The sequence below is a fragment of the Notamacropus eugenii genome, chromosome 6, assembly GCF_028372415.1.
Source record: "Notamacropus eugenii isolate mMacEug1 chromosome 6, mMacEug1.pri_v2, whole genome shotgun sequence".
In the NCBI taxonomy this organism is placed as follows: Eukaryota; Metazoa; Chordata; class Mammalia; order Diprotodontia; family Macropodidae; genus Notamacropus; species Notamacropus eugenii.
In genome coordinates this window covers 299,745,952-299,773,441 of record NC_092877.1, presented here as the reverse complement: position 1 = coordinate 299,773,441, position 27,490 = coordinate 299,745,952, and the positions used below count along the sequence as shown (strand labels likewise).

Here is a 27,490-nt window from a genome sequence, read left to right as displayed (position 1 = left end):
TTTCTCAGAGGTAGAGGTACATTCCAGGCATGAAGGGCAGCCTTTGCAGAACTTAGATGGGATTCGAAATGCCATGTCTGAGGAACAGACAATTTGAAAGCCAGATTGACTGGATTGTAGCTATTTTTTAACAATGGAAGGTTAGGTTGGGGTAAAGTTATAAAGGCTTTTAAACTCTTTTAAATGTTTCTTCCTAGAAGCATTGGGGAGCCACTGTACTAATTAGAGGAGCAATGTGGTCAATCCTGTGCTTAAGGATGATGACTTTGGCAGCCATGTGGAGGATGGCTTGAAGTGTGGTACAGTAGAATCAGAAAGACCAATTAAGAAGCTATTGCAGTAGTCTGGATGAGAGGTATATGTGGAGAGAAAGGGAAAAGGAATCTAGGATGACATTGAGGTGGTATGCATGGGCTACTGAGAAGATGATGTTGAGTTCATTGCTTGGTACTCTGTTACTGTATCTATTGTGATTTCATCTCTTAAACTACTTCTTTTAGTATTTAGTATATAACTTTATGATCAGTATTATCAAGTCTCTCAAGTATAAATTACATATTATTGCCCCCTGGTGGTCAAGTAATATGTACTGTATTTGTTATTTTACTGACCAGGAAGAAGTATTGGAATTTGAGGGCTAATGGAGCAAATCATATGAGAAGGTTTTGAGGAAAAATAGTGTCCAAAAACCTAAAAATGGTGCTTGGATTTTTTTTTTAATTTCATGATACCACTGACCTTAAAAAACTTATTCTATGGGGCCTTTTTTTTGAGAGGTATCATAGGGCAATAAATAGAATAGCTAGACTTGAAGTCAAAAAGACTTGAGTTCAGCACTCTCTTCTGAATTTAGCATCCCTGTGACCTTCTTCACATTTGTGTAATTGCATAAAATAAGCCTGAACAAAAAATTTTCTTCATTTCTTAAAAGCAAGCAAAAATCAAGTACTAGCAGGTTCTACCAAGCCAGAAGGGCTTTAAATATAGGCCTTGTGATATTTGAGAACCACATTGACTAAATATGGAGAAGCTCATTACCAGAAGTTCAGTTGCAAAGTGATGAATATTTTGGTCATAGCAAAGACCAAAACAGCCAGCCCCAAGTCCATTGCAGCATCATTATGATTTTGTACTGGTGATGGTATAGTTGTGGGAAAGGGAACAGAGGATGTTAAGAATCACGTAGTTTTTCAAATGTTTATTTAAAATAATTTTACTCTTGAGCTTTTTTTCCCCATCTTTTTTTGATTTTTACTCTAAGGATAACTTGCTATTTAGGGCAGGAAAAGGAATATATAACAATACATATATTTCATTCATACGTACATAGATTATACATTTTAATTTTTACTATGGATTTAGCAAGTGTCTACTAATATGAACATTTCCATGTACAAAGAAGAACAGAAGAGGATTATATGTGAAACTAAACTTGTTCCTAGGTGTTTGGGGTTTGTTTGAGTTTGCATTAAATCAGATCCAGTCCTAGTAACAAAACTGCTCAGCTTGTCTGGGTCCCCTCCCAAAGTCTCCTCTCTGTTTCTTCCCTTCTGTATGTGTGTGTCTGTTTTTTTAATGTTTCATTGACACTTTTTTCCTCTTTCTTTCATCACTATTATGACTCACCATGTCCCCCACAACCATTTCCAAAATAAAAGTGGAAGCCTTCCCTTGTGATAAACATAATCAAACAAAGCAAAACATTTTGACCATATCTGAGAACATATATTTCTTTCTGCATCTCTACTCCAGTGCCTCTCTGCCAAGCTATGGGAAGCCTTCTTCATAATCAGTCTCCTAGAGTTCTGAGAAGGAGGCATTATATCAATCCAGAGTTTTTAAGTCTTTCAAAGTAGTTTTCCTTTATGCTGTATAAATTGTTGTCCTGATTTTTGCTCACTTTGCTCTGTATTATTTCCTATAGGTTTTCCAAGATTTCTTTGAATCTATCATATTCATAATTTATTACAATATAATAGCACTTTATAGTATAATAAATACATTACAGCACAACAAATAGCATTATTTGTTTAGCCATTCTCCATTGATAGGCACCCACTTTGTTCTTTACTACAACAAAAAAGAACTGTTAATAGATATTTTCTTACATTTGGGTCTTTTCCCTCTGTCTGTCCCACACGTATATTTGTGTATGCATGTGGCAGAGAGTGTTATCACTTTATTCAAAGAGTATTTATATATGTGTGTGTATATTATATATATATAATATACACACACATATATATGCATATACGTATACATGTATTAGTGATTTTTTTTTTTAGTATGCTTCCACATTTCTTGAATTGTGGAACAATTCACAGCTCCACTTATATTGTACCATTGTACCTATCCTCCCCTGTCTCCTCCAACAATTGCCATTTTCTTCATCTTTGCCAAGCTAATGTGCGTACGGTAGAAACTTAACAGTTATTTTGTGTTTTCTCTTATTCTGTGTGATTTGGAGCATTTTTGATAGAATTGTCATGGCCTGCATTTCTTTAGAAATATAGCCTGTTCATATCTTGATCATATATACTTATAATAGTTCCTCTCTATCTTGTATATTAGATTTATCTTAGAGAAATTTGCTGCAAAGGTTTTTTTTTACTCCAGTTAACAGTTTTCTTTTCAATTTTAACTATTGATATTGCTTATGTAAAAGCTTTTTGATTTAGTGTAATGCAAATGACAATTTTATTTTCTATGCTCTCTCCTTTGTTTGGTAATGAAATCTGAGGGAAGTATATATCCAGAAATGAAGGTAAAACAAAAAAAGAAAAAATAAGAGTAAAAAATATAAACTTTCTTTTAAAATGGTCCTTTTCATCCTTTTATGTGGTCTGTACCTGTTGACCACTGAAAAAATATGTATAAGAACTGTACAGGAAGGGGTGGAGAGGGAGGGAGGAGAAGAAGTTGGAACTCAAAGTTTTAGGAACAACTGTCGAGTACTGTTCTTGCCACTAGGAAATAAGAAACACAGGTAAAGGGGTATAGAAAGTTATTTGGCCCTACAGGACAAAAGAGAAGATGGAGACAAGGGCAGAGAGGGATGATAGAAGAGAGAGCAGATTGGTGACAGGGACAATTAGAATGCTCCGTGTTTTGGGGTGAGGGGAGGGGACAAAAGGGGAGAAAATTTGGAACCCAAAATTTTGTGAAAATGAATGTTAAAAGTTAAATAAATAAATAAGTAAATGAATAAATAAATAAAGGGGGGAAAAAAAGAACTGTACAGAATGAAAAGGTATAAAAAATAGGACAGTGATCTCTAGTAGGGTTCTGGGGTGGAGATAATTGAGCCATCTAAATAAGTTGAGGATCCTACAAAAACCAATTTAGGTGTGAAAGGCTCACAGATCTAGAGCTGGGAAGAATCTGAGATGTCATCTAGTTCAAACTCTTGTTTTTATAGATTTATCTTGCCACAAGTCAGATAGGCAGAAGGTAGCAGAGCCAAGATTTGAACTTGATCTTCTAACTCCAAATCCAGCTGTCTTTCTACTGCTCCATCTTGTGAGCATTTTGTTTTGATAAGTGTAAGTTTTCTTTTTCAGTGGGTTTGAAGAGGAAATAGAAAACTTTTCAAAGAAAAACATTAAGGAATTTAAACTTCTTTATAGTTTGAGTTTTTGATATTAGTATACTATATACACATACATGCAGAAAGAGAGAGTACATGACCAGGTACATTATGATAAAATAGTAAGAGAATAAAAATATAAACTCATTACATTCTTAGTGGGGAAGGCAACTTTAAATTATAGGATATTTTAAAATAAAACAGTTCTATTAAACTGTTCATTAGAAAAACGTGCTGATTTGGAAGTCAAGAACTTGGATTCTTCTTTAACCTTGGGACTTTGGGGTAATCATGAATATTTCTGAAAGATTCTTAAAATTTTAACTTTATTACCATTATTATTCACCATATACATATTTGCCCTATGGCGTTTAGGTAATCTACATTTTCTTAAGGTGAGGAAGAGGCAGCAGGGTCTGTTATCTGGAAACTGCCTGCTTTGTGAATGTAGTCTCAGTTTAGAAGTATAAAGAAGGACATTCTTGCTTTGTCTATTTTATATTTATTCATTTTTTTAAAGCACAGAAAGCCTACACTGACTCCTTTTGCCTTTTTTTCTCTCTTTCTGCACAAGCACTCCTATCTGGACAGGGAAACCTCCCTCCTTCTGAGAAACATTGCAGGAAAACCTTCTCATTTGCTGACCAAGGTGATGCTTCTTCTTTCTGCCTGCATGTGACTGTTGCTTTGAGGGAGAATACAATTCCCATAATTTGGATGTGCTCCTGGATCGTTGCTTCCTAATTATTGTAGCACCTTTGGCTTTAGTAGATTGACTTTTTCTCCAGTTGAAGACAATTACTTGATATTAATAACTCTTGGTTAGAAACAAGATTCTTTAAAGAAATTATCTAAAATCCTCTAATAACTTTTCACTCAGCTTTCTAATATTTGTAATGACTGGCATTCATTCCATATGCATTGTAACATGAAAAGAATAATTTCTTTAAAAGCGTTTTTGGTGTTGTATCACCTTTTCCATTATAATAGTTTTGTTCCTTTAAAGTCTAATACATATTGTATTCTATAAAGCAGTTAATTGTCATTTATCTTTGGTAGGATTATCCCTATAACTTTTTTCCTGTGGCAAATCTTGCTTTCAAATTCTTATTTCTATCATTGCCAATATTACTTCTGTTTTTTTTTACTTAAAATCTTGATTTATTGTAGCCAAACATGAGCTTGAAGGAAGGTCTATAACATTTTATTACTTAATTCTACATCATCAAGAATATATAAGCCCTGCAACTCATTTGACCTAAGCTGGATTTCCTTTAGACCGTTGTTTTGCCTCTTTCTGAGAGGTGATTTCTGTTTCCATCACTAAATTAGGAACTGGACAACTTTACAGTCTAACTTCAGTTTTGGTTTAAAGTATCATGAATTCCTTGGATAGAAGATAAATTATTCTCTATAAGTATACAATTGTTTGGAAATCAAATAATTTTTTAAAATTATGTGCCATTTTGGATTTGGACACAACTGACCCTTGTAATTGAGAATTAACTGTATTTGATACTATATTTAAGTTACAGTTAGCCACTTAGAATATACTTGAATGGCATTTCTTAGGTATAAATTTGAAGCACTTGTTTTAAGATAGATTAATGTAAGGACTAAAAACATTTCTGTAAACTGTTAATATATTTAATATATTTATCTGTACCTGTACCAAGAACTACTACTACACAACTACAGAACATGGTGTAATGATGATGACGATGATGAAAATGATGTTTGTAAAGATGATATTGAAGCAGTGCAAGATCCCAAAATACCTTTTAAATAATCAGAAACCAAATTATGGTTTTGATTCAAAAAATGTAATTTTAGGATTTCAGGGGAAAATGTTTTATATTATTATTTTAATAGAGTAGATTAGATCTATGATATGTATGACAACTTCTCAACCCAGATACCCTTGATTATATTGTTTTCAGTTGTTGTTAATAATTACTCAAATACCAGTTCTTCCTGATTTTTCAAAATAAGCTCATTTTTACATTAAGAATGAATTGTCCATCTAACTGTAACTCATTACTGAACTTCATGACCCCATTTAGGATTTTCTTGGCAAAGATACTGGAATAGTTTACCATTTCCTTCTCTAGCTCATTTTAAGGATGAGGAAACTGAAGCCAACAGAGTTAAGTGACTTCCTCATGCTAACACAGCTAGTAAGTGTCCAAGGCCAAATTTGAACTCTGAGTCTTCCTCACTCCTAGCCCAGCATTCTATCCATTTCACCACCTCACTGCCCATAACTCATTATAACCTCTTTTTATTCTGACTAAGATTTAATAAAACTAATGCCTAAACAATCTAGGAAGGTGTGGCTGGTAAGGAGAGGCTTGGTGAGTGCCCTGAAGTTTCAGTAGCGAAGTCAAGCAGGCCTAGAGCCAAAACAGTTGAATCATTTTGCTCACCTGGAAACTGAATTGTTTTCCAGTGCCACTGGACCAATTCACAGCTCCACCAAAAATAGTGTTTCTGTCATCCCATGGACCTTCAAACTTGAATCATTTCAATTTTTTTAAATCACTTTTTCTAGCTTGTTGAGTGTGGATTAAAGTCTCGAGTTGTTTTAATTTGAATTTCTCTTATTATGAGTGAGTTGGTGCATTTTTTTTCCAGTAGTTGTTCATAGTTTCCACTTCTGTTGAAAACTTAACTACAGTATATTTATTTTTTCAATCAATCAGTAAGCATTTATTAAATGATTAAGTGCTGGAGATAAAAAAAAAGACACTGAGCTATCATCTCCAACATTTTTAATGTTGAAATTCCACTCTCCTTACAGTCTGTTGTGCTTACACCAATGCCCTTATCGTCACTTGGGTTTCCTTAATCCATTCTTGTTCTGCCCATCTTGTCCTCATGGTCTGCTACCTTAAAGCCACTAGCCACTATGCTACAACCTCTTGCCACTAGACTTTCTGCTTTTTTTCATCATTATAAAACCTTTGAGAGTGATCTACACACATGTAACTGTATCATACAATACAGTTGCTCAGTTGTTTTTTAGTCATATGCAACTCTTTATGACCACATTTGGGGTTTTCTTGGCAAAGATACCAGAATGGTTTGCCACATTTTCCACATGAACAATAGATGAAGATATTAGGAAGGCTTAGAAAAAGCAAGCTGAGCTTTGCAAACTATTTTCTAGAGGAGATCACATCTTTTTAGTCATACAATTTAACTAAAATTAACTCACAGGTGCAGACAGCATAGGATGTTAATGTGTTTTTTGTTGTTTGCTTCTCTTTTCCCCAAAACATTTGATTCTGTGGTACTGTGTTGCCTTTAGTAGTTAATACAGATATAATAATATACCTCTGCCCAGACTGAATGGTATTAACATCCAGAAAGTACCTGTCACTGTTTCTTTTTTACAGTGCTGCTGCTGACAAATTACGACTAGTTCTAAGTTGCAGAAATAGTTAATTCTGAGGAATAAACTTTGAAAATGCAGTGCTGGTCATTTGCCTTATCAGGAATAGCAGTGACCTCCATCTTTATCATCATGATACTAATAGGCAGGCAAAAATATTAACATCAGTTAACAGTAATAATGTTGTTGTTTTCAGTTGTGTCCAACTCTTTGTGACACATTTGGAGTTTTCTTGGCAAAGATACTGGAGTGGTTTGCTGTTTCCTTCTCTTGCTCATTTTACAGATGAGGAAACTGAGGCAGGGTCTAAATGACTTGTCAAGGGTCATACAGCTATTGTGTCTGCAGCCAGATTTGAACTCAAGAAGATGGGACTTCCTGACTCCAGGACTTGTGCTCTATGCACTATAACACCACCTAGCACAATAGTAATAATAGGTCACATATATAGCACTTTTAAGTTTTGCAGAGTGCTTTACAAATATTGTTTCATTTCTCACAACAACTCTGGGAGGTAGGTGCTGTCATTTGAAAAAACTAGGACAGAAAGAGGTTGTGGATTGTCCAGGATTACATGAGTGTTGAATTTAAAGACAGGTCTTCCTGATTCCTGGTCTAGCATTCTCTGCACTGTACCCAGCCACTGCTGTATCTGTGACCCTCTGACCCGGGATGTCATTATCATGTTAGCTTATCCTTTGTGATTGAGTGACTGAAAAAATACATGAGTCCAAGCCATGGTCATCTTAGGCCTTCCTGTTCTCCTCTGCTCTAGGGAAGGCATTCAGACTACTACCACGTGACTCAGTCTCATAAACATTTCTCAATGTGAATGTCCTGTCTTTGGATTCTGCTTAGTGGCCGTAAGGGCTGGGACGCTTCATTTCAGATGGCAGGTAGTCAGTGAGGCGTGTGGCTGCTTGGGGAAGGTGATAGAAACTAGTTTTCATTGAACCTCCCTAATTTGGGTCTGATTTGTTCTTGGGTTCATGATCTCCAGAATTAGTGATCTCAAACTTTCCGTTTCCATTTCCTTTGACTATTGTTGCTTTTTTTTTCCTCAGTTTTAAAATTTTTATATACAAAAAAAGAAAATGCTATAGAGCTTTACAGCACCTTTTATCTACAGCATTGCCTTTCTTATAATCAAGAGATTTCCACCCATTTTTTGTCCTTAATGCAAATTGGAGGAGGCTTGGTTTTTGATGGTCTTTGATAGCTGTGAAAGGAATTTTTCAGGAGACAATGGTTTGCTTTTTCTCTTTTAGTAAAGAAAAGTAGGTAAGGATATTTTTTTCTGTTTAACTGTTATTTAGCTTAGGTTGACAAAAATATGAAATAAGAGAGGAACTGAGACAGAGTACTGAAAAATCCCAGAACCTAATATGTGGTATAGTGTTGTTGCTTCTGGTGCTATTTTTCCTTGGGGTTTTGGAAGACGTTGTCAATAAAAGGATACTGAAAAAATCAGGAGAAATTAGGGAAGCCTAGATTTAGAGCTAGAAAGGATCTATAGTTCAAGCCTCTCATTTTACAGATGAGGAAAATAAGTCCCAGAAAAGAGGAATGAGATGGCCAAGAGCCACACCAGTGGTAAATGAGCTAATTGGTCAGCTAGCCAGGATTCAAACCCACTTCTTGTAACTCTGGAGCAAGTTGTCTTTGAAACCCAAGAAGGCCACCTGATTTATCTTAGGGTCTCATGTACCTAACAGACAGCAGTTAGAATTTGAGCCAGTGGTCTCTGATCTCAAATCAGGCCTTTTCTACTTTGCCATGCCTTAGAAATAACTGAACATAGATTGTCATGACCTTTGTTAAAAAAAAAAAATTGTAAGCACTTTTAAGTGTGGTGAGCAAAACTCATCATAGTGAGTGTTTACTAAGCAGCGTGTTGGTACTGGGCTGTGTCATGTGTCTTCTCACTCTGTTTGTGAAATATGACAAAATTTGCATGATGAGATCTTTTCCCCTTTCCTGTGTGAAGTTTTCTCAATTTCCAAAAGCAGGAAACATTCTTATAATCTAATAGCTATAGACAAAATGTGCCCTCTGAAGCAGAAAAGCATTTTTTAAAAGTTGTTTGAGAAGCACAGAAAAATAATAACTAACCTAAAGATTTCATGTAAACATTTTCATATGTAATTTTGTCCCACTGTTGAAGTTGAATTTTAAGTATCTTCTATTAAAATATGCAATGAAGAGTCAGCTGTGTATTAACTGATTAAGTATATTTGGATGAATGAGTCAGTCTTTTCATTAAATGAGCACACCTTTACAAAATAAATCAGCCTCTTCTTACACCTCAGCACCTTCTAAATAAAATACTCTGTTCTTTGCCTATCTGGGTTTTCAGATAGTATTTCAGGTTACAGCTTTATGCTTTTGTTAATTTACCGGCTTCTTTTCAAGGATCAGATTCCTGATGAACAAGCCCCCTGCTTTACCTAGTCCACTTGTTTCACTCACACTGTCTAACAGAATAGTAAATACAAAGCATGAAACAAGGAAGGCAGTCTAGAGTGTGGAATGATGCAGGTAAAGAAGAGAGGAGCTCTCAAGGAGTTAGTTTCAGCTACAGTGAAATCTTGTGCAAAAGCATGGGGTAGCTCTATTAAACATAGCAGACTTTCATTGTCTTCATGTTTAATGAAGAAAACATAAGAATTGTTTTTGGAACCAAGTACTTTAATGGAAACTTTCTTTAACCACTGCTCTGAAGGACTTAGCTATGCTTACTAACTGTAATCTAGAATATATTTGGGACAGGGGTCGATTGGGCATTAGAAGGGAGGTAAATGGAAAGGAGCCAATGGAATTGAAAAGTTTGGGCTTTGTTCCTCTTAAATATCAGATTAAGTAATAAAATTAAAGTTTTTCTTTAGATGCCTCACCTATGTGATACCTTAGAAAATTTTTTAATCATTCTTTACTAGCAAAGGTTTTACTTCTTGAGGTGTTTTTTTTTTAATTTGGAGATTACTGCTACAGTTTCATATGACCTGTTCCCAGAAATTGCAAGTAAGTATGGATGTTAGTGTATAAAATGTTCTTTTAGGAAAACTAGAAAAATGTTTAAACTATATATTTAATTCCTAGTCATTTTAATGTAATGTTTTGGGATAAGTATGTCTAAGAAGTTCCCAAAACACTGAATTGAGTATTTTAGAAATTGTTTTACAGTTAACTTTTTTTTAATCTAACAATGGATGAATGCAGATCAACTGGAATTTACTAACATAAAGTACAACTGACTGTCTTAGAAGGTTAAGAACATTAAAAGCAGGGGAAAACCTAGGTCCTGTTTTTATGTAACAGACTCATTTGTATTCTGAAAATATGCCTGTATTTAGTTTTCATACTCATAAAAAAGAGACTTTACTTTTTCCTGTAAATATAATTTCTTGAGAATGTTGTTGCAGTATAACCAAAAAAAAATTAAGTAAGTTCAGCTGCTCTCCTTTGCAAGGAGTTTAAATTCAGAGAAGTTTCATTAAAGGCAAAGATTTGTCAGCAAACAAAATCAAAACTATGCTTTAGCTTATAATATCTTGGGACCATATATTCTCCCATAATTAAACTACATGATCTTCATATTTGGATAGAATCAAATTTAGTAACCTTAGAATATATAAACTTAGCCACCATACTACAAAACTAATTCCTTTTGGTGACCAAATCTAGTCTGTTGGGTATGATAGATTTTATAAAAAGCCATCTTCCATAAATAACGATCCATATTTTCGTTTTTTCTTTCAAAATATATATCCTGTACATTTAAGCATGGGGAAATTGCATACTCTTGAAAATTTATTCCCCAAACTAACCCTAAGCATTTTATTAAGTTTAAATTTCAAAATACCTGCTAATCCTCTGGTCATTTGTTTATCTCAATCGTCATGTGTTCACAGGAAGAACAGGCAGCCAAAATGAAGGCAGAAAAGATCCGAGTGGCCCTAGAGAAGATTAAAGAAGCCCAAGTGAAGAAGGTGGTCTGGGGCTTTGGGATGGCTTGGGGTTTTATTAATTGATAAAATGTCTACTGTAACGTAATGGATTGTGAGGGTGGCTTATTAAAGAAAATAAGTCTAAAGTAGTTCTAAAATAAATATGTTTGAGACCAACCTGATCTTGCAGAACAGCGACATGATCCATAATTTCAGCCTTGCATGCTTCGGTGCAGTCCTTGTAGAGAACAATTAGATAGTACGCCTGTAGGATCGTGGACAGCTCAACTCAGTGAGCATATATTAAGCACCTGGTATGTCAGACACTGTGTTAGGCACTGGAACAACAAGCAGATTAAAGCTATTTCTAAGAGACTAATAAATATTTGTTTCCATATTTAAATTTATTTTTAAATTGCTTCCACCGTTCTTTTAAAGTAGAAGACAGTAATCTCTACTTTATAGGAAACTCTCAGAAGTTGTTACTTGATATATTTCACCCAGAAAAAAATATGGATACAAATGTAGTAGTTGCTAGAGAACAAGAAGCTCATTTATATAACATTATACACACTGTATGCTTTTTAAAATATGGGTTTAGTCCTTATTTAGTTTCTCCATATTGTTTTAGATAATTTTCCACAATGCCAGTTCTAATATAAATTTTAAATATTTACTGCTTATTTCAGACCAGACTTTTTATTGGGGGGGGGGGTTCCCCCTTCTCTTGAACTATAAAGAAAATAGAGCCCAATGAAAATTTCAGAAGGAAACCATTTTAATTGTATGTTTGTGAAGTGTATGTCAGAATGGCATAGAAGTAGAAATGTATTCAATTGAGGGGACTAAAAGCCATGACAGGGTTTGTCTACCAAACTAAAAGGCCTAGTGAGCCTAGCTAAGGTCAGGAGGTTTCTCAGAAGAGAAAGTAATAAATATTCTGAGCAACAGCAACATTTAATATTAACTAAAGCATTAGTTATGCCTCGACTGATGCAGTCACAGACCTTTTGAAGTAATTATCTTGGGGAGGACTTCTCAACCATTTATTGCATTAGCCAGTTTGGAACTCTTAAAAGCCTTGCTACATTTATGCAGCTGATTAGGTATATATGCCGTGCAGATGGTAGTGACCAACAAGTGTTGTTTCATGCGTTACCAGTGCCTCTCGTTCTTTTGATTGCTCGAGATCACTAAGCAAAGATAATAGAAGCATGTGCTTGTGTCAGTTCACTTGGTGACATTGAGGCACATGTTATATTTCTTAGCTAAACTTTTAATACATCTTTCTGGTTAATACAACCTTCTAGTTATTGCAACAAATTGAGCAAACTTTACAAAGTGCCTCCAGTATGTACAGTAATGTGCTTGATACTAGAGATGGAGTCCTTAAGGAACTGACATTGTCATGGGGAGGTAAAGCCTGTACTACAAAGATAAGTATAGACAAGCACACATATAGGGAAAGAGTATCACAATGGGGTAACTCAGGGAAGACTTGTCCAAGGAGGTGGCCCCAAGCTGAACCTTGAAGATAAGGATTCCAAGGGGCAAAGCTGAGGAAGCACACAAGGACATCTTGTATAAATATATAGACAGAGGAGGGAATAAAATGGCAAGGAGATGCCTGGTAGTTCAGTTTGGTTTGAACGTAGAATGCATGAAGATCACTGTCTTAATTTTCAACCAAAACATATCCTTTAAAAAAAAAAAGCCTTAGACTAATTCAAGAATACAAAGTACTACAAGTTTTTGATCCTACCTTGTTTTGAACTCTGTATACTTTTTTCTTTGTATAGAAAAAGCCTGCCATGCTTTTTTCACTCTTTTCCCCTCCACGAAATAACAAAAGCCTCATTCCTTCAATTTAGTTGATCCCAGCCAAATGTTAGGAGGCAGATAACCAATAAAATAAAAGGATGATAAAGGTTTTTGTTGGTGGTGATATTTTAAGGGTTTTTTTCTTTTTAAGAAACATCTGGTATAGTAGAAAGAATGCTGGACACAAGGCTTCCAACCCTTGCCCCACAGTTTTAATTTTGGCTAAGGTTCTTTGAACCTCAGTTTCCTCATCTACAAAACAGGAATAACAAAACATCTTCAGATTACTATAAAACTCAAGTGAGAGTGTATGTGTGTGTATATGTATGTATATATTGTTACTAGTAAAGAATAACTTGAAAAAAATGACACTCATCATGTTTTTTGTTTTTTAACTTTTTTCTTATCTATTACAGCTTGTAATTAGAGTCCACATGTCTGATGACAGCTCTAAAACCATGATGGTAGACGAGAGGCAGACAGTGAGACAAGTATTGGATAACCTGATGGACAAGTCACACTGTGGCTATAGCTTAGACTGGTCTCTAGTAGAAACCATCTCCGAATTACAAATGGGTTAGTAATTTTGTTGTACCAGTCTTTTATATCTGTGTAAGATCAGTTGTCTTACTCTTTATAAAGGCGTACTTTAAAAATCCTTTTTATTGTTATAAATTTAGTTGCAGCTTTTTCATAATTTGGATTTTTCCTCTATGTTTATAGCATCTGATTTGTCTCAGTGTTACTTAGATTATAACATAATACATGATTATAATCTATACCATTTTACTCATGTCTTTGCTTTATTGTGGACAGAACAATGCATGAAAAATACTGTTTTCTTAGAATTTTGTACAGTCAATCATTTTATCCTACAGTTATGCTTATATGGTTTATTTTTTGATTTTTCAGAGATAAATGGAAAACCTCTTAATGGTTTTAGACAGTTTTTACTGACTAAATTTCCTATGATCTATAAGCTTCATTTAGGAGCCTTTTATTGTTAAATTCATCACTAAGAGTATAAGAAGGGCCTATATCAAAAAGAGTTTTGTAGTAATTGTAATTTTAGATTTCTAAAGATATCTGAAAGCCATTATGGCATACATTTAATTTTACTTCATTTTTTGTTATCTTAACTGATTTCTTTCTGTTGTTGTATCTAACTATCATGTTCTTAAATTTTTCCCCTGTCTCTCTAAAAATATTAAAGTTAATTTTCCTCAGACAAATAATCTAAATTCAAAAATCGATCAATACATTTGAAATTTATCCTGGTAACTTTGACTCACAAATGACTATTTGAACCTTATGTATTTAAGTTCATAAAGTTCATCTAATATCAAGTGATCATCCTAAGAATATTTCCTGTAGCAGTAACATAACAAGGTACTCCTGTACATGTACATGTGTGTAGAAATGACATCCCCATATTCCTCTTGTTTTATGTGATTCGAGGAAGGGACACAAATAACTTTTTCAATCAAATATAACGTGGATTTTTAAATTATATAGTATACTTACATCACTCTGATTTTTCATTTTCTAGTTTTGGTTTTCCCAAATGTAGAATGGGGATTTGGTCAACAATAGTAATAGTACCACTTTTTATTTGTTCCTTGTTTTTTCATTTTCCAGAGAGCTTTCATGTACATTATTTTATCTGTCCTCAAAACAACCCTGTGAGAAGGCAGGTATTAGTTTGACCAAAGAGAGAAAAATGAGTACCAGATTCTTGTGTACTAGTAAAGTGACAATTGGGAGGTAATGGAACAGAAACTGGAACCCAGATTTCCTGATTCCTATGCCAGTATTATTTCTGTATCAAAGCAATTTTAAGTTCATTAGTTAATTATTTTAAACTTGCTTTTAAACCTAAATACTGTGTTGTATTGAATCATTTTAAATGACTTGATTTGGGTCTATAAGTCATGTGAAAATTTGAAAAAGAAATTTAATAACAGATTTCCTTTTTCTTCCACTGGCATAAATGAAATTTAATGTAAGCAAGTTAATAACCTCAGTTGTCTACCATAAATCCTTTGAAAACCATTTTAATTTTAATGAGACATTTACAAGTTATTATTAGTGTGTTTTAGATCACATATAGAAAAATTAATAGTTTTAGGAATATGTTAATAATATTCAAAATAATTCATTATGTACAAATAAAATCATAAAATATTCGGATGAAAATATTTGCTCACCAGATAACCAGTATATTTGTAAAAGGGAGCATCCCTTTGGAAGGTGGATATTTAAGACAAAAGCAGTTTCAGGCTTAATATAAGGAAAATCTTCTAACAATTAGATCTGCCAAAAAGTGAGATGGACTGTCTCTGGAGGTAATAAGCTCTTAGCTACAGATGCATTTAAACAGAGACCATAGAAATATGTAGCTGAATTTGGTTCTATTGCAAGGCTGAGGCTGGTGGGTCTCTTAAATTTAGAAGTTCTTAGCCACAGTGAGGCTGAAGCTGATTGAATATCCTTGTAAGTTCAGTACCAATATGGTGACATCCTGGAAGCAGGGGAGTCAAAAAGCCATTTAAAACTTCCATGCTGATAAGCATCAGACTGACACTCCAAAAAGCCCCTTCACTTCTGTACAACATAGGAGGCCTGAAAACAAAAAATATGAATAGTTGTATAAAGGACTGTTGTATTAGTGTCATTGGAGGTTAGTGATATCCAGTTGTCATGATATGTAATTTTATAGAACATTTTACTCTAGAATACTACTGTACTTTTACTACCAAAAGATGATACAGGTAAATAGATTTTTTTAAAGATTTAGATAAATTCATCTATAACAGATCCATAATGGTTTGCCTGACAGAAAACAGAATGATTTGAGCACGTTTCTAGTCTGTGAATTTGGTATCAGAGTAGAAAACTCTCTTCATAGAATATATCTCTATGTGTCAATAAGAATATAGATGAGTATGGCACAGTAGGGCAACTCTCATTCTCTTAACACTTAACATTCTGAAAGACTTAAGATTTCACCAGTAATTTGATGTGTTCTCCCATGGATACAGATTACTCCCATTTCGACGTTTCATCAATTTCGCGAAAACATTTATTACCTAGTGATCACCAATCCTCTTGTGATAAGACCTTTAACATATAAATGAGTGGATCTTCTATACCCAGTTCTCCAGGCTCATATGACAAGCCTTTCTTCCTTACGTTCCATTAACATAGCTCTTGAAAACCTGAGCAGGACTATAGACATTCCACAAAGTAGCAGTAGACTAAGAAGGAAAATGCCTACTCTTCATATTCATCATGGCCACGTGAACTAGGGAGAATGGGTGAAGTGTCCTCCAGTATGTGTTATACTGAAAAGAGTACCTGGGTACAAATCCTAGCTCTGCCATTCACTTGAAATCGCCAAGACCCAGGTTTGAATCCTACCTCAGACGATACTGGCACCTGCCTTACATGTTGGTTGTAAGAATAAAATAAATGAAACGCATTAACGTAACAGCTTTGCCAACTATAAAACACTATATAAAAATCATTGTTATTCCTGTATGACTATGGGCAAGTTACTGCCTCCCTTCTGGTCTTGGTTTCCACATCTGTAAAGGGGATGGGACTTGATGTCTTCCAACATCCTTTCTAGGTCTTAATCTGTCATCTAGTGATGCTGATTTTAATGGAGGAAGTTCTTAATATGGCACTGAAGAATAAAATCTCTTATAAAAAACAACTTTAGCTTCTGTAAGAGGGCAGAGTGGACTGAGCTCTGGACTTGAGGGTCAGGAATAGCTGCTTGAACTGTGTGAACCTCTATACAGCCTCTCACAGCCTCTTTTGCCTCTTCTATAAAATGGACATAAGGTGTAGCAACTTCACAAAATTGTTCTGGGGGGTTCAAATGTGATAATTTAAAGTGTTCTGCGATCCTTTAAAGTACTGTGCAGATGTTGGCTATGATTGTTAGAATGCCTGAATCAATAAATATTCCAAAGTAAATACTTTCCAGGAAACTAATCTTAAGTTTTATCCTCCAGAGATTTTTACCCTCCATTGTTTCTTTACTTTTTTATTTAATTGGAGCTGTTAAAGTTGCTAGTAACTATTGGTTTTTACTTTGTGTCCTTTAGAGATTAGCTTAGGTGAGGGAATCTGATTAGCCTCTTTCTTCATTCGTACAGATGTATAGGGGGTAGTGAATATTGAGTGTTGTTAAAAGTCAGTGCCATCATTTACTAATTTTCTGAGTGTAGATCAATTAGTTGGATATTTCTAAAGCACTTTTCATGTATCAGATACAAGGCTGGGCACTAGGGATAGATACAAAGACAAAAATGCAAGTTTCTGTCTTCAAAGAGTTGATATTCTATCAGGTAAGGTAACATGTAATTGTGTAAGTATATAAAAGAAAATGCAAAGTAATTGGAGGAAGGAGGAGTAGGCTCCAACTGGAAGATCAGGAGCAGCCTTATGCTGCTTGAGATGCAGTTGGAATGAAACTAGTGAGTCTAAGAGGCAAAGGTGATGAGGTAATGCTTTTGAATTGGTGTCCTACTTAAATCCAAAATCATATGAAATAAGTTGTTATTTAAAATAGTAATACTAGTGCCTCTGAAATATATTTTGATGTCCTCGTGGTAATATTAATACTAATATTGCTTGGTTGATCCAGAATCATAGGTGTAATTGGAAATGAAAATATGGGTTCCTATCTTAGAAGGGGTCACAAATTAAATGTTCTTACCCCATACAAAAACAAGCTTTTAATTTGGAAAGGTTTTTCAAGTAAATTTTTTACCTGACCTTTCTTCTTCCATCATACCTGTCTATCCTTCAGCTGCTTTATTATACTATTTATTTAATAAAATTTCCTTTTTTCAAGCTAAAATAACTTATCTTGGGAGATTATCTCCACACTGTAGGAACTAGCTGCCTATTAACAATGTGTAATGATTTGTTGCATTAAGATGCAATAGCTCCTTCAACCACGGCATACTACAGTGGTTTCATATTATTTATGCTGTCACTGCCACCACAAAATTTCATAAAATTTTAATGAAAATCATGTTTTGTGTGCGTGTGTTTTAAGGGAGGGAGTACCCAACTGACAGGAGTGTCTGAGACTTAGGATAAAATGTCTTTTCATTATTCATAGCTTTTTATTTGTCCATAGTGTTTGATAGCCTTATTATGTCTCAATATGTAGCATCTATTGTTTCTGTAACTTAAAGTTAGGAACATATTTTGTTTTTGTTTAAGAAATAGTGTTTTGAAGATAGACGTAAAATCCATCTTTAATTGTACACTCCCATAGTAAGGTTATAGTGAATCCAAGGTTACCATGAGTGCTTCATCTAAAATTAGGCTACCTTTGTCTTATATAGTAATCCAAATTCATTTAATAAATTGTTGACTATTCTTATGTCTCATTCCATATAAGTCAGATATTAGTCCTCCTCAATATTGACTTCTTCTGATTTCCCTGTTTCTTTAATGGGCACCAATCACATAAGTTACTAGTTTTGGTTTTTTCGCTTTCCTTCATTCTTATCCCTTGCCAAATCTTATGAGCTTAGAGCTAAAAAAAAAAAAAAAAAAATTGCTCTGGAAGCTAGTTTAGTCCAGAGATAAGGAAACTGAAGTTTGAAAATATTCAAACTAGATTACCTGAGTCCAAATCCAGCATTCTTTCCACTGTGCTGCACTGCCCTACCGAGTACACGGAGACAACTAATTCGTCTTCATCATGAACATCTTGAACACATCACATTCCTACAAAAACAAAAACTTGTCCCACTATTTTCCAAATAAAACTCAAGCTCCTTAGCGTGATGCATAAAGACCTCTTATAGTATTTTCAGCCTGATTTCCCTCCAGTATCTACCACAGTGACTTGCATAAAGCATATATACTATATTTGTTGAATTAAATTTTTGTTAAATATTTGTTGAATGATTTCTCCGTGTCTTGAATCTCAGAGTTGAAAAGAACCCAAGTACTCGTTTAGTCCATCATTGCGGTAATTAATAACAACTGAGGAAACAGTCTGACCTATATAAATCAAGACAGGTATAATAAACAGTTCATTAAACTCCCCAGTCCTACCAAAGACCCTGAATACAGAGTGAACCAAATTATGTATTAAAAACAAACAAAACCAATTAATTAAAAGAAAACGATTAACCATAATAAAATATTAATCTGATTTCTAATTGGAGGAAAGATTAGGGACTTTCCAGGTTGGGAGGGGGGAGCAAACAGGTTTAAAACCTTGAAATCAGAAATCCTACACCTATCTTCAATCAAAAGAAAATAGAAACAATAACTGTTTAACTAGAATGGGGCCAGTTTTCAAGTAAGACATGAGTTGCTTGAGATGTATGATTATGAGAAAACTGTTTGCATCAGTCTTCAGATCTGACTGAGTCTTTGGTCACCATAACCTGTTATGAGCCTCTAAGCAACAGGTAAAGGTGGTTTAGCTTCCCAGCCATGCAGGTTGAAGTTCAAACAATGCATTAAAGTTTTATCATAATTCTCATAATTGAATAAAGTTTGTCACAAGACAGAAATTGAACTAATCCCATAACTGAATAGAAAGGGACCTGAGCTAGATCCAGGATTGAGTCATAAGATGGAGTCAGTGTGGCTCACTCAATTCCCATAGTGTTTACTTTAAGTTTTCCTCCATCCCCCTTGTTTAAAGAGTGTTTAAGCCATGTAAAGCTGCTAAATACATTAGCTTTGTAATGAATCTAGAATTAGGATGCTCAGATCACATCACTCCCTACCCAGCAGTCTTCAATGAGTCATAGACTGTAATGTAAAATAATCTAATTCTGAGATCGTTACAGCAATGATGTACTAATAAAACTTTGTCATTTGGGCAGAGAGAATCTTTGAAGATCATGAAAACTTAGTTGAAAATCTTCTAAACTGGACAAGAGATAGTCAAAACAAGCTTATCTTCGTGGAACGTATAGAAAAATATGCACTTTTCAAAAATCCCCAGGTAAGCCTAAAAAATCGTGTAAGATTGAAATGTAGTTTATTTACTGTTCTGACCTAATCAGGTAACCGTTTTGAAAAATGGACAACTTGATGACAACTGTAGAGCACTGTAGCATGATTTTTTTTCTGATCTGTGTGGTAACCCTAAGGATCAAAACACTCCCTTCAAAAGTGATCAGTGTTTATCCACATCCAAGGGTGACAGAAGTAGCTACTACTTTTCAGTAGCCTCTGGCCTCTTTCCTTAGTTCTTCCCCAAGAAATGGCTTATAAATTAGCCTATCCGTCTGTTGAATGCTTGTTGGATGACCCAGTATGCACCTAATTTTGCAGGGAAGTATTAAATTCTCCTTGGGCATTGTGGCTTTTGGAGTTCTTCACCTTATATATGTACTATGTTCATTTTCTGTTCTTTTTGTTGAAGAAGTGTGTCACTTTGGTTGTAGTTTGTTTGAGCTTTAGTTTACTTATCTGTAAAATGATCTGTTTGAACTAAATAACCCTAAAGCACCTTTCCTCATCTAACTCCTATGTTTACATTATCCATTTTGGTGTATTAACTTGATTTTAGTGCTTTGTAGTTGCAAATGCTAGTATTTTTTTCCATGGGGGGAAGTAGCTGTGTTATAGTAGAAATCATAATGGGATTGAAGTCAAAGGACCTGGTTCAGATGCTAGCTGTGTTACGGCCTAGTGGTATGATCTAGGATTAGTCAGCTAACCTCACTGGGCCTCAACTTCTTCATCTCTTAAGGCGAAGGAAAGGTTGAACTAGGTCACCTCCTGATTCCCTCTCAGATCTTAATACTAAGCGTATAATAGGAGTTAATGTTTCCCAATTATCAGGAAAATTTACTGATATTATACTTTTAAAAAATCAACTGAATAAGTAAAATTCCTGTTAATTTCCATTTTCTATTATTCCAGTTAATACTAATGACAAATAGCACAGTATTAAAGGCAAATAGTATTTGTCTTAATATACAAAATATTATTAACCACAATTGATACTTTTGTTGAATAATTGTGAAGAGTGCTTATTTTGGGAAAGTAAAAACCTTTTGTTGTGATTGCATACTGTTAGACTTTTATACTTCTTTAAATGCTTGAAAAGATCTGTTATAGATCATGGCCTTTCCATACCTTAGTACAGATGTCAGCAAACTATGACCAGTGAGCCAAATCTGGCCCACCCCCCCAGTTTTTGTATGACTCTCAAGCCAGAAAAAATTTGTCACCTAGGTATCAGCCTGTTGGTGATAAGCTTTTTCAGTCTTACATAGGCTGATCTTCTAGCATCCAAAACACAGTTCGTTACCAGGTCTGTATTCACAGTCCTTTCTGTTTGGTAAGACCTGTCAGACTTTATAGTCCACCAGTGTAAAATTGGTGAACCTATAGCCAAGAAAAACGATAATGTGTGAGAATATTAATTAATTAATCAAAATTAGGCTTTATAAACGATTAGCAAAATGTACTTTTCACCCTAAATTTTAGAAACTCTTAAAACTTCTAGTTGAGTCAAACATTGTGGAATTATAACTAGCTGAGATGACTTGGATTTAATTCTTTAAAATAGAGTTTAGCCTAGCAGTACAGATTTCAAAACATATTTACGGATGGTAAACATCAAAATAATTTGGTACTGGCTAAGAAAGAGTGATCAGTGGACTACGTTAGGTACACAAAACAGTAGTAAATGGGAAAAATAATTTAATTTTTGACAAAAATTGCTGGGAAAACTAGAAACAGTTTGGCAGAAATTATATATAGACCAACATCTCACACTACATACCAAGATAAGATCAAAGTGGGTATATGATTTAGATATAAAAGGTAATATCATAAGCAGATTAAGAGAGCATGAAATATTTTACCTGTCAGATCTGTGGATAAGGGAATAAAAGATAGATAGCAAAGAGAATATTGCAGGATATAAAATGGATAATTTTAATTACATGAAATTAAAAAGGGTTTGCACAAACAAAACTAATGCAGCCTAGATCAGAAGGAAAACTGAAAACTGGGGAAAATTTTTCACAGCAGATTTCTCTGATAAAGGCCTTATTTATTTAGAAAACTGAGTCAAATTTATAAAAATACATTTTCCAGTTCATAAATGATCAAAGGATATGAACAGGCAGTTTTCAGAAGAAATAAATCAAAACCATCTATTATCATATGAAAAAATGCTCTAAATCACTATTGATTAGAGAAATGCACATTAAAACAATTCTGAGGTATCACCTCATACCTAATTGGCTAATGTGACAGAAAAGGAAAATGACAAATGTTGGAAGGGGCGTGGAAAAATTGAGACACTAATGCACTGTTGGTGTTGTGAACTGATCTGGAGAGCAATTTGGAACTATGATTAAAGGGTTATCAAGCTGTACATACCTTTCTACCCAGCAATATCACTACTAGTATCCCAAAGAGTTAAAAGGAAAAGGTCCTATATGTACAAAAATAATTATAGCAACTCTTGTTGTGGTGGCAAAGAATTGGAAATTGAAGGCATGTTCATCAGTTGGGGAAATAGCTGAACAAGTTGTGGTATACAATTGTGATAGAATACTGTTGTTCTACAAGAAATGACAAGCAGGATTCTTTCAGAAAAAACTGGAGGACTTTCATGAACTGTTCCAAAGTGAAGTAAATCAAGCCAGGAGAACATTGTACATGGTAACTAACAGCAACCTTGTAAAGATGGTCAGCTCTAAGTGACTTAGCTAGTCTCAGCAATACAGTGATACAGGACAATTCCAAAGGACTTATAATGAAAAATACTGTCTACCTCCAAAGAAGGAATTGATGGTGTCTGAATGCAAATCAAAGCATTCATTTTTTTTCTTTTGGTCTGCATTTTCTTTAGCAGCATGGCTAACATGGAAATATATTTTGCATGACTGCATGTTTAATCTTTATCAAAATGCTTGCCTTCTCAGGGAGGAAGGAGGGAATTTGGAACTCAAAAATGATTTTAAAAAACTAATGTCTAAAATTGTTTTTACATGTAAAAAAATAAAATAACATTCTTTTTTTAAAAGAAAAAGAAAGAGAGAGGTAAAAAACTGACTTTGAGGGAATCTGGATCGCTTGGCCTTCTACGCACTAAGTAACTGCTTTAAATAAGTTTGTCTGATTCTTTTGTGCCCTTTAAGTTTGATTACAATATGATGTGCCAGAATATAGTTGTTATTTATCTGTAATGTTTACCATATAGTCACAAAGGGGGAAAGATCTGAGAGATACAGGGGGTAATACAGAGGGATAGGTGAAGACGAAACAGACTAGTGGTAGACATCTGGTGGGAGTAGTTTTCAGTAACAAGGCAAAAAATTTTTTTAAAAGAGGCAATATCATGTATGTGACAAAGGAATATATAGACTTTCAGGTTTTCCATAATAAACCTATCTTTTATTTTATTCTAGGTCTTTAAATTTAATGTCTTCATTTTCTCTTTCAGAACTATCTTCTGGGGAAAAAGGAAACATCTGAGATGGCAGACAGAAATAAAGAAGTGCTGCTGGAGGTAGAATTGTCAATGCACTTTCAGAATGTTATTTTCAAAAGTATAACTTGAAAGGAAGGCTATTGTTGTAAATATAATAAATAAAATATGCTTTGCAACTTGAATCTTTTTTTTTCTGAGTATTTAAAAGACCTTTTGCCAGACTAGTATCTAGGGTTATTAGCAGAAATTGTATTTTAATTGTTCAAATTTTGTGTTGTAAGGATTCTTTGTATTTAACCTGATAGTTAAAAGGCAAAGAATTTTTCAATTTTGTGAACTTCCTTTGCTTTTTAAGAGTAAGTTTTGCTGATAGCTTTTGTACTGATGTCACACTCATTTTTAGATATTCAGCACACCTTCTCCTACCCCTCTCCCGTACTTACTGAATCCTACATTGTAGCCAAAGGATTTAAGCAAAATCAACCCAGGTAGCAACCACTTCTGACTATATATACAGCATTCTGCACTTGTACCAATAGTACCAACTTTTCTACCAGAAAGAGGGAAGGCGATGTGTGTCATCTGCTTTCTGGGACAAAGATATTGATGATTTTGATTTCTTAGAATTTGACTTTCTTTTAGAATTGTTTTCACTTATATTATTGTAGCCAGGGTGTAATATTGTTCTCTTGTTCCGCTTGTTACATTCAGTATCACTTGATGTAAAATATTCTTAATGTTTCTCTACCTTTTTCATCATTTATTATGGTCCAGTAATATTCCTTTATGCTCTTTTAAAGGAATTTGTTCAGCCAGTGTTCAGCCATTCCATAAGAAAGGGACACCAATTGTGTCTCCAATTTCTCCCCCTCCCCCCCCAAATAGTAATGTGATGAATATTTTGGTACATGTGAAACTTTTCCGTTCTACCTTTGATTCCCTTCGATTTTATGGCTTTCTCAGTCAAAGGATATGAACAATTTACTTCATGGTTGATGTTGAACCAGTTCTAGTCCTACCAACATTTGTGTAAGTGAGCCCTTTTTCATACCCCTTCAACATGATTTCTATCATCTTTGATACATCTTTCATATTTTTAGTCTCTGGGAAACCTTCATTTGTTTTTTGTTTTATTTTTTTACCAAATTTTATTCTGTTAACCAGAAAGTACAACTAATATATATAAATTCACCAGGGAGGTTTCAGTTCATTTTTTTATTATGATATGATTTTAAAAAGCAATCTTGTATTTTCACATACAATCCTTTTGCTGTTCTACGTTGTTTATGAAAATGCTCTTTTATTTGATGTTAAGAATAACTTTGTTTTAATTTCTGCATTGTTCTGTTTCAGGAGTGTTTTTGTGGGAGTTCTGTGACAGTTCCAGAACTTGAAGGAGTACTGTGGCTAAAAGATGATGGCAAGAAGTCCTGGAAAAAACGCTATTTTCTTCTGCGAGCTTCTGGTATCTACTATGTTCCTAAAGGAAAAGCAAAGGTGTGTTCTTTATAGTAAAGATGTTTAACTTTTTCATTGGTACTGCTTTTGTTCTTTGGTTGGTTTTGTTGTGTCTTACTTTTTAACCTCGCAGACATTTCCCAAAATACTTTGTCACAAAGCAAAACTTACAGCTGACAAAGCAGCCATCAGTTCTGACCAAGAGTATACAGTATGCCATACCCATAGCCCTCCACATCTAGGTATATAGAAGAGAAATTGGTGCTTAAGAACCAAGGCTGTTGCTGAAATTCCTCTGTGTTTAACTGCCTTTTAATGTTATTTTTATTTAAAATAGTCGTATTTTGTTTGCTCATTTCTGCTTTCTTTACTCTGCATCAGCTCATAAAAGTGCTCCCATGTTTCTTTAAATGCTTTAGGTGTGTTGTTTCTGATAAAACAGTTATTTTTTGTCATGTTCATAACGTGGCAATTTATTCATCCATTCTTCTGTTGATGAGTAATCATTTTCTTTCTAGTTTTTTCCACTATAAATAATGTTGCTATACATACTTTGTTAAATATGGAACTTTTTATTTTCTATCTGTGACTTATGTATCCTGTTGTGAAATCACTATGTATGATCAGTTTAGTAACTTTTTTTATGCAATTCTAAATTTTTTTTAGAACAGTTAGACCAGTTTCTAGCTCCACCAAGTAGTATTAGTATGTCTATCTTCCTACACCTCTTTCAAAATTAACTATTTTTATCTATCCTCTTTTCCAATCTGATATATTAAAGTAAAATCTTAGAGCTATTTTAATTTGCTTTTTTTTATTAGTGTTTTTAAGTTTCATACATGGAAAAAATTTAACTTAGTTGCTTTTGTCATTTTTTTATTATATTGGCACGACCCAACTAAGAGCACAGAATATTCCTCCAGCCATAATTTTTTTTTTCTCTTAAGAAACATTTTGTAATTGATCTAAACAGGTTTTAAGTTTGCTTTGGTAGGGTCAATTCCTAAATATTTTATACAAACGTCAGATAATTAGAAAGCATATGGCAGAGTAACACCAATTAGTCATAGTAATGACATTTAGATCTTAAATATGACCTTTTTGTTTAATAGTTAAGAAATTGCTACCATAGATAGCAACATATTAATAAAAATGTGTTAATAATAGAATTTGTTACAGTACACATAAACCTAGATTACACTTACTCACCAGTTTACTAAATAGTTGTGGTGAAGAGAGAATGCACATTTCAGAAATATAGCTTACCCATAGGTAATATTTTAGCATTTGTCATCTTCTTTTGTCATCTCTGTCAATCTGATGAGTGTGAGGTAGTATCTCAAAGTTGTTCTAATTTGCATTTCCCAACTTATTAGTGATTTAGAGTATAATTTTCTTAAGACTATTGGTAACTTAGATTTCTTCCTCCAAAAATTGCTTCTTCATAACTTTTGACCTATATCAGTTGGGGAATGACTTATTCTTGTATTATTGGCAAGTTCCCTGTATATTTTAGAAATGAGACCTTTGTCAGAGAAACTTGCTGGAAAGATTTTTTTCTCCATTTTCCTGTTTTTCTTCTCATTTTAGCTGCATTGATTTTTGTTTATGCAAAACCTTTTTCATTTTATGTAATTTAAATTTTTCACTTTGTCTCTTGTAAACTCCTATCTCTTAGTCATGAAATTCTTCTCCTATCTGTAGATCAGGCAGGTCAGATTACATTGAGAATGTTGTGTTCAGTTCTAGATGCATGCATTTTAGGAACAACATTGACAAAGTAGAGAGTGGCCAAAAGAGTGAAATAAAAAGGGTGAAAGATGATTTCATGCTGTCATGGAAAGGAACTGGGTATGTCTAGCCTGAAAAAGATTTCAGAAGGATTGCTAGCTATAGTTAAACATTGGAAATGCACTCACATGAAAGAGGAGTTAACAGCTTGTTTTGCTTGGTCCTAGAAGGTAGAACTAGAGGCAGTGGGTAGAATTTATAAAGATAGTATACACACTTCCTAAAGAGCTTGAATAATTATTTTTCAGGATGTTGTAAAAAGAGGATTATTTTTTGTACATATCAGGCTACATGTTTACTGAGGACCCTTCAGTTTTGAAATGCTGTGACGACATGCTTGTTAATAGATAGCAGGTAGGGGTCATAAAGGAGGGGAGAATCAAAACACCAGGGCCTTTATAGATTGGGCAGTTGATGAGATTGCTGTTAGGACTGAGGATAACTGGAAAAGGAAGCCATCTTCCAGAGGAAAATTTTAACATCAGTGTGATTAATATAGTAGAATAAAAAAGTACTGTAGGCAGTTGAAAATATGAAGCAGGGCAACAGGTAAGAGAAAGGGCTGGAGATGTAGGCTTTGAAAATAATAAGAGTAAATGAGCCTATCGTGGGGGGTATGCAGAGAAGAACACTGAAGCAGAGTTTTAGGAGATTAGAGAATACTTAATAAATTGTTGCTGACTCTTTTGTTTGTGTATTAGGTTTCTCGGGATCTCGTATGCTTTCTTCAGCTGGATCATATCAATGTTTACTATGGACAAGATTATCGGAACAAATACAAAGCACCTACAGACTATTGCTTAGCCCTGAAGGTAACTTGTTTTATAATTTGATAAGAATTTCTAATTGAACTTGCATAGTAGATAGGATTATCTATAATATTATTTTAGTAATGTAAGAACCCAAACTGTCTCTACCTGACATATCATTGTACTTAGAGTTCAAAAGAAGAAAGAGAAAAGTAGGAAAGGTAGCACGAATAAGAATTGTGTATAGTATACCAGAATTAAGGTTTTAGCCATAGAAATGGATACCGACAT

General features: G+C 34.2%; 1 protein-coding gene across 10 annotated transcripts in view; it reads left to right on the top strand.

The window, feature by feature from the left end:
• RAPH1 (Ras association (RalGDS/AF-6) and pleckstrin homology domains 1) overlaps window positions 1-27,490 on the top strand; it is a 119,699-nt gene that overhangs the window by 73,718 nt on the left and 18,491 nt on the right. For 7 of the 10 annotated variants that reach the window (XM_072617339.1, XM_072617342.1, XM_072617338.1 and 4 more), the window contains 7 exons: window positions 4,161-4,235; window positions 10,892-10,969; window positions 13,165-13,324; window positions 19,624-19,745; window positions 23,214-23,279; window positions 24,555-24,698; window positions 27,152-27,262. In XM_072617339.1, the coding sequence (XP_072473440.1) occupies window positions 4,161-4,235; window positions 10,892-10,969; window positions 13,165-13,324; window positions 19,624-19,745; window positions 23,214-23,279; window positions 24,555-24,698; window positions 27,152-27,262 (756 nt within the window). The remainder of the gene's footprint in view (window positions 1-4,160; window positions 4,236-10,891; window positions 10,970-13,164; window positions 13,325-19,623; window positions 19,746-23,213; window positions 23,280-24,554; window positions 24,699-27,151; window positions 27,263-27,490) is intronic. The other 3 variants (XM_072617341.1, XM_072617336.1, XM_072617337.1) reach the window with 1 other exon arrangement.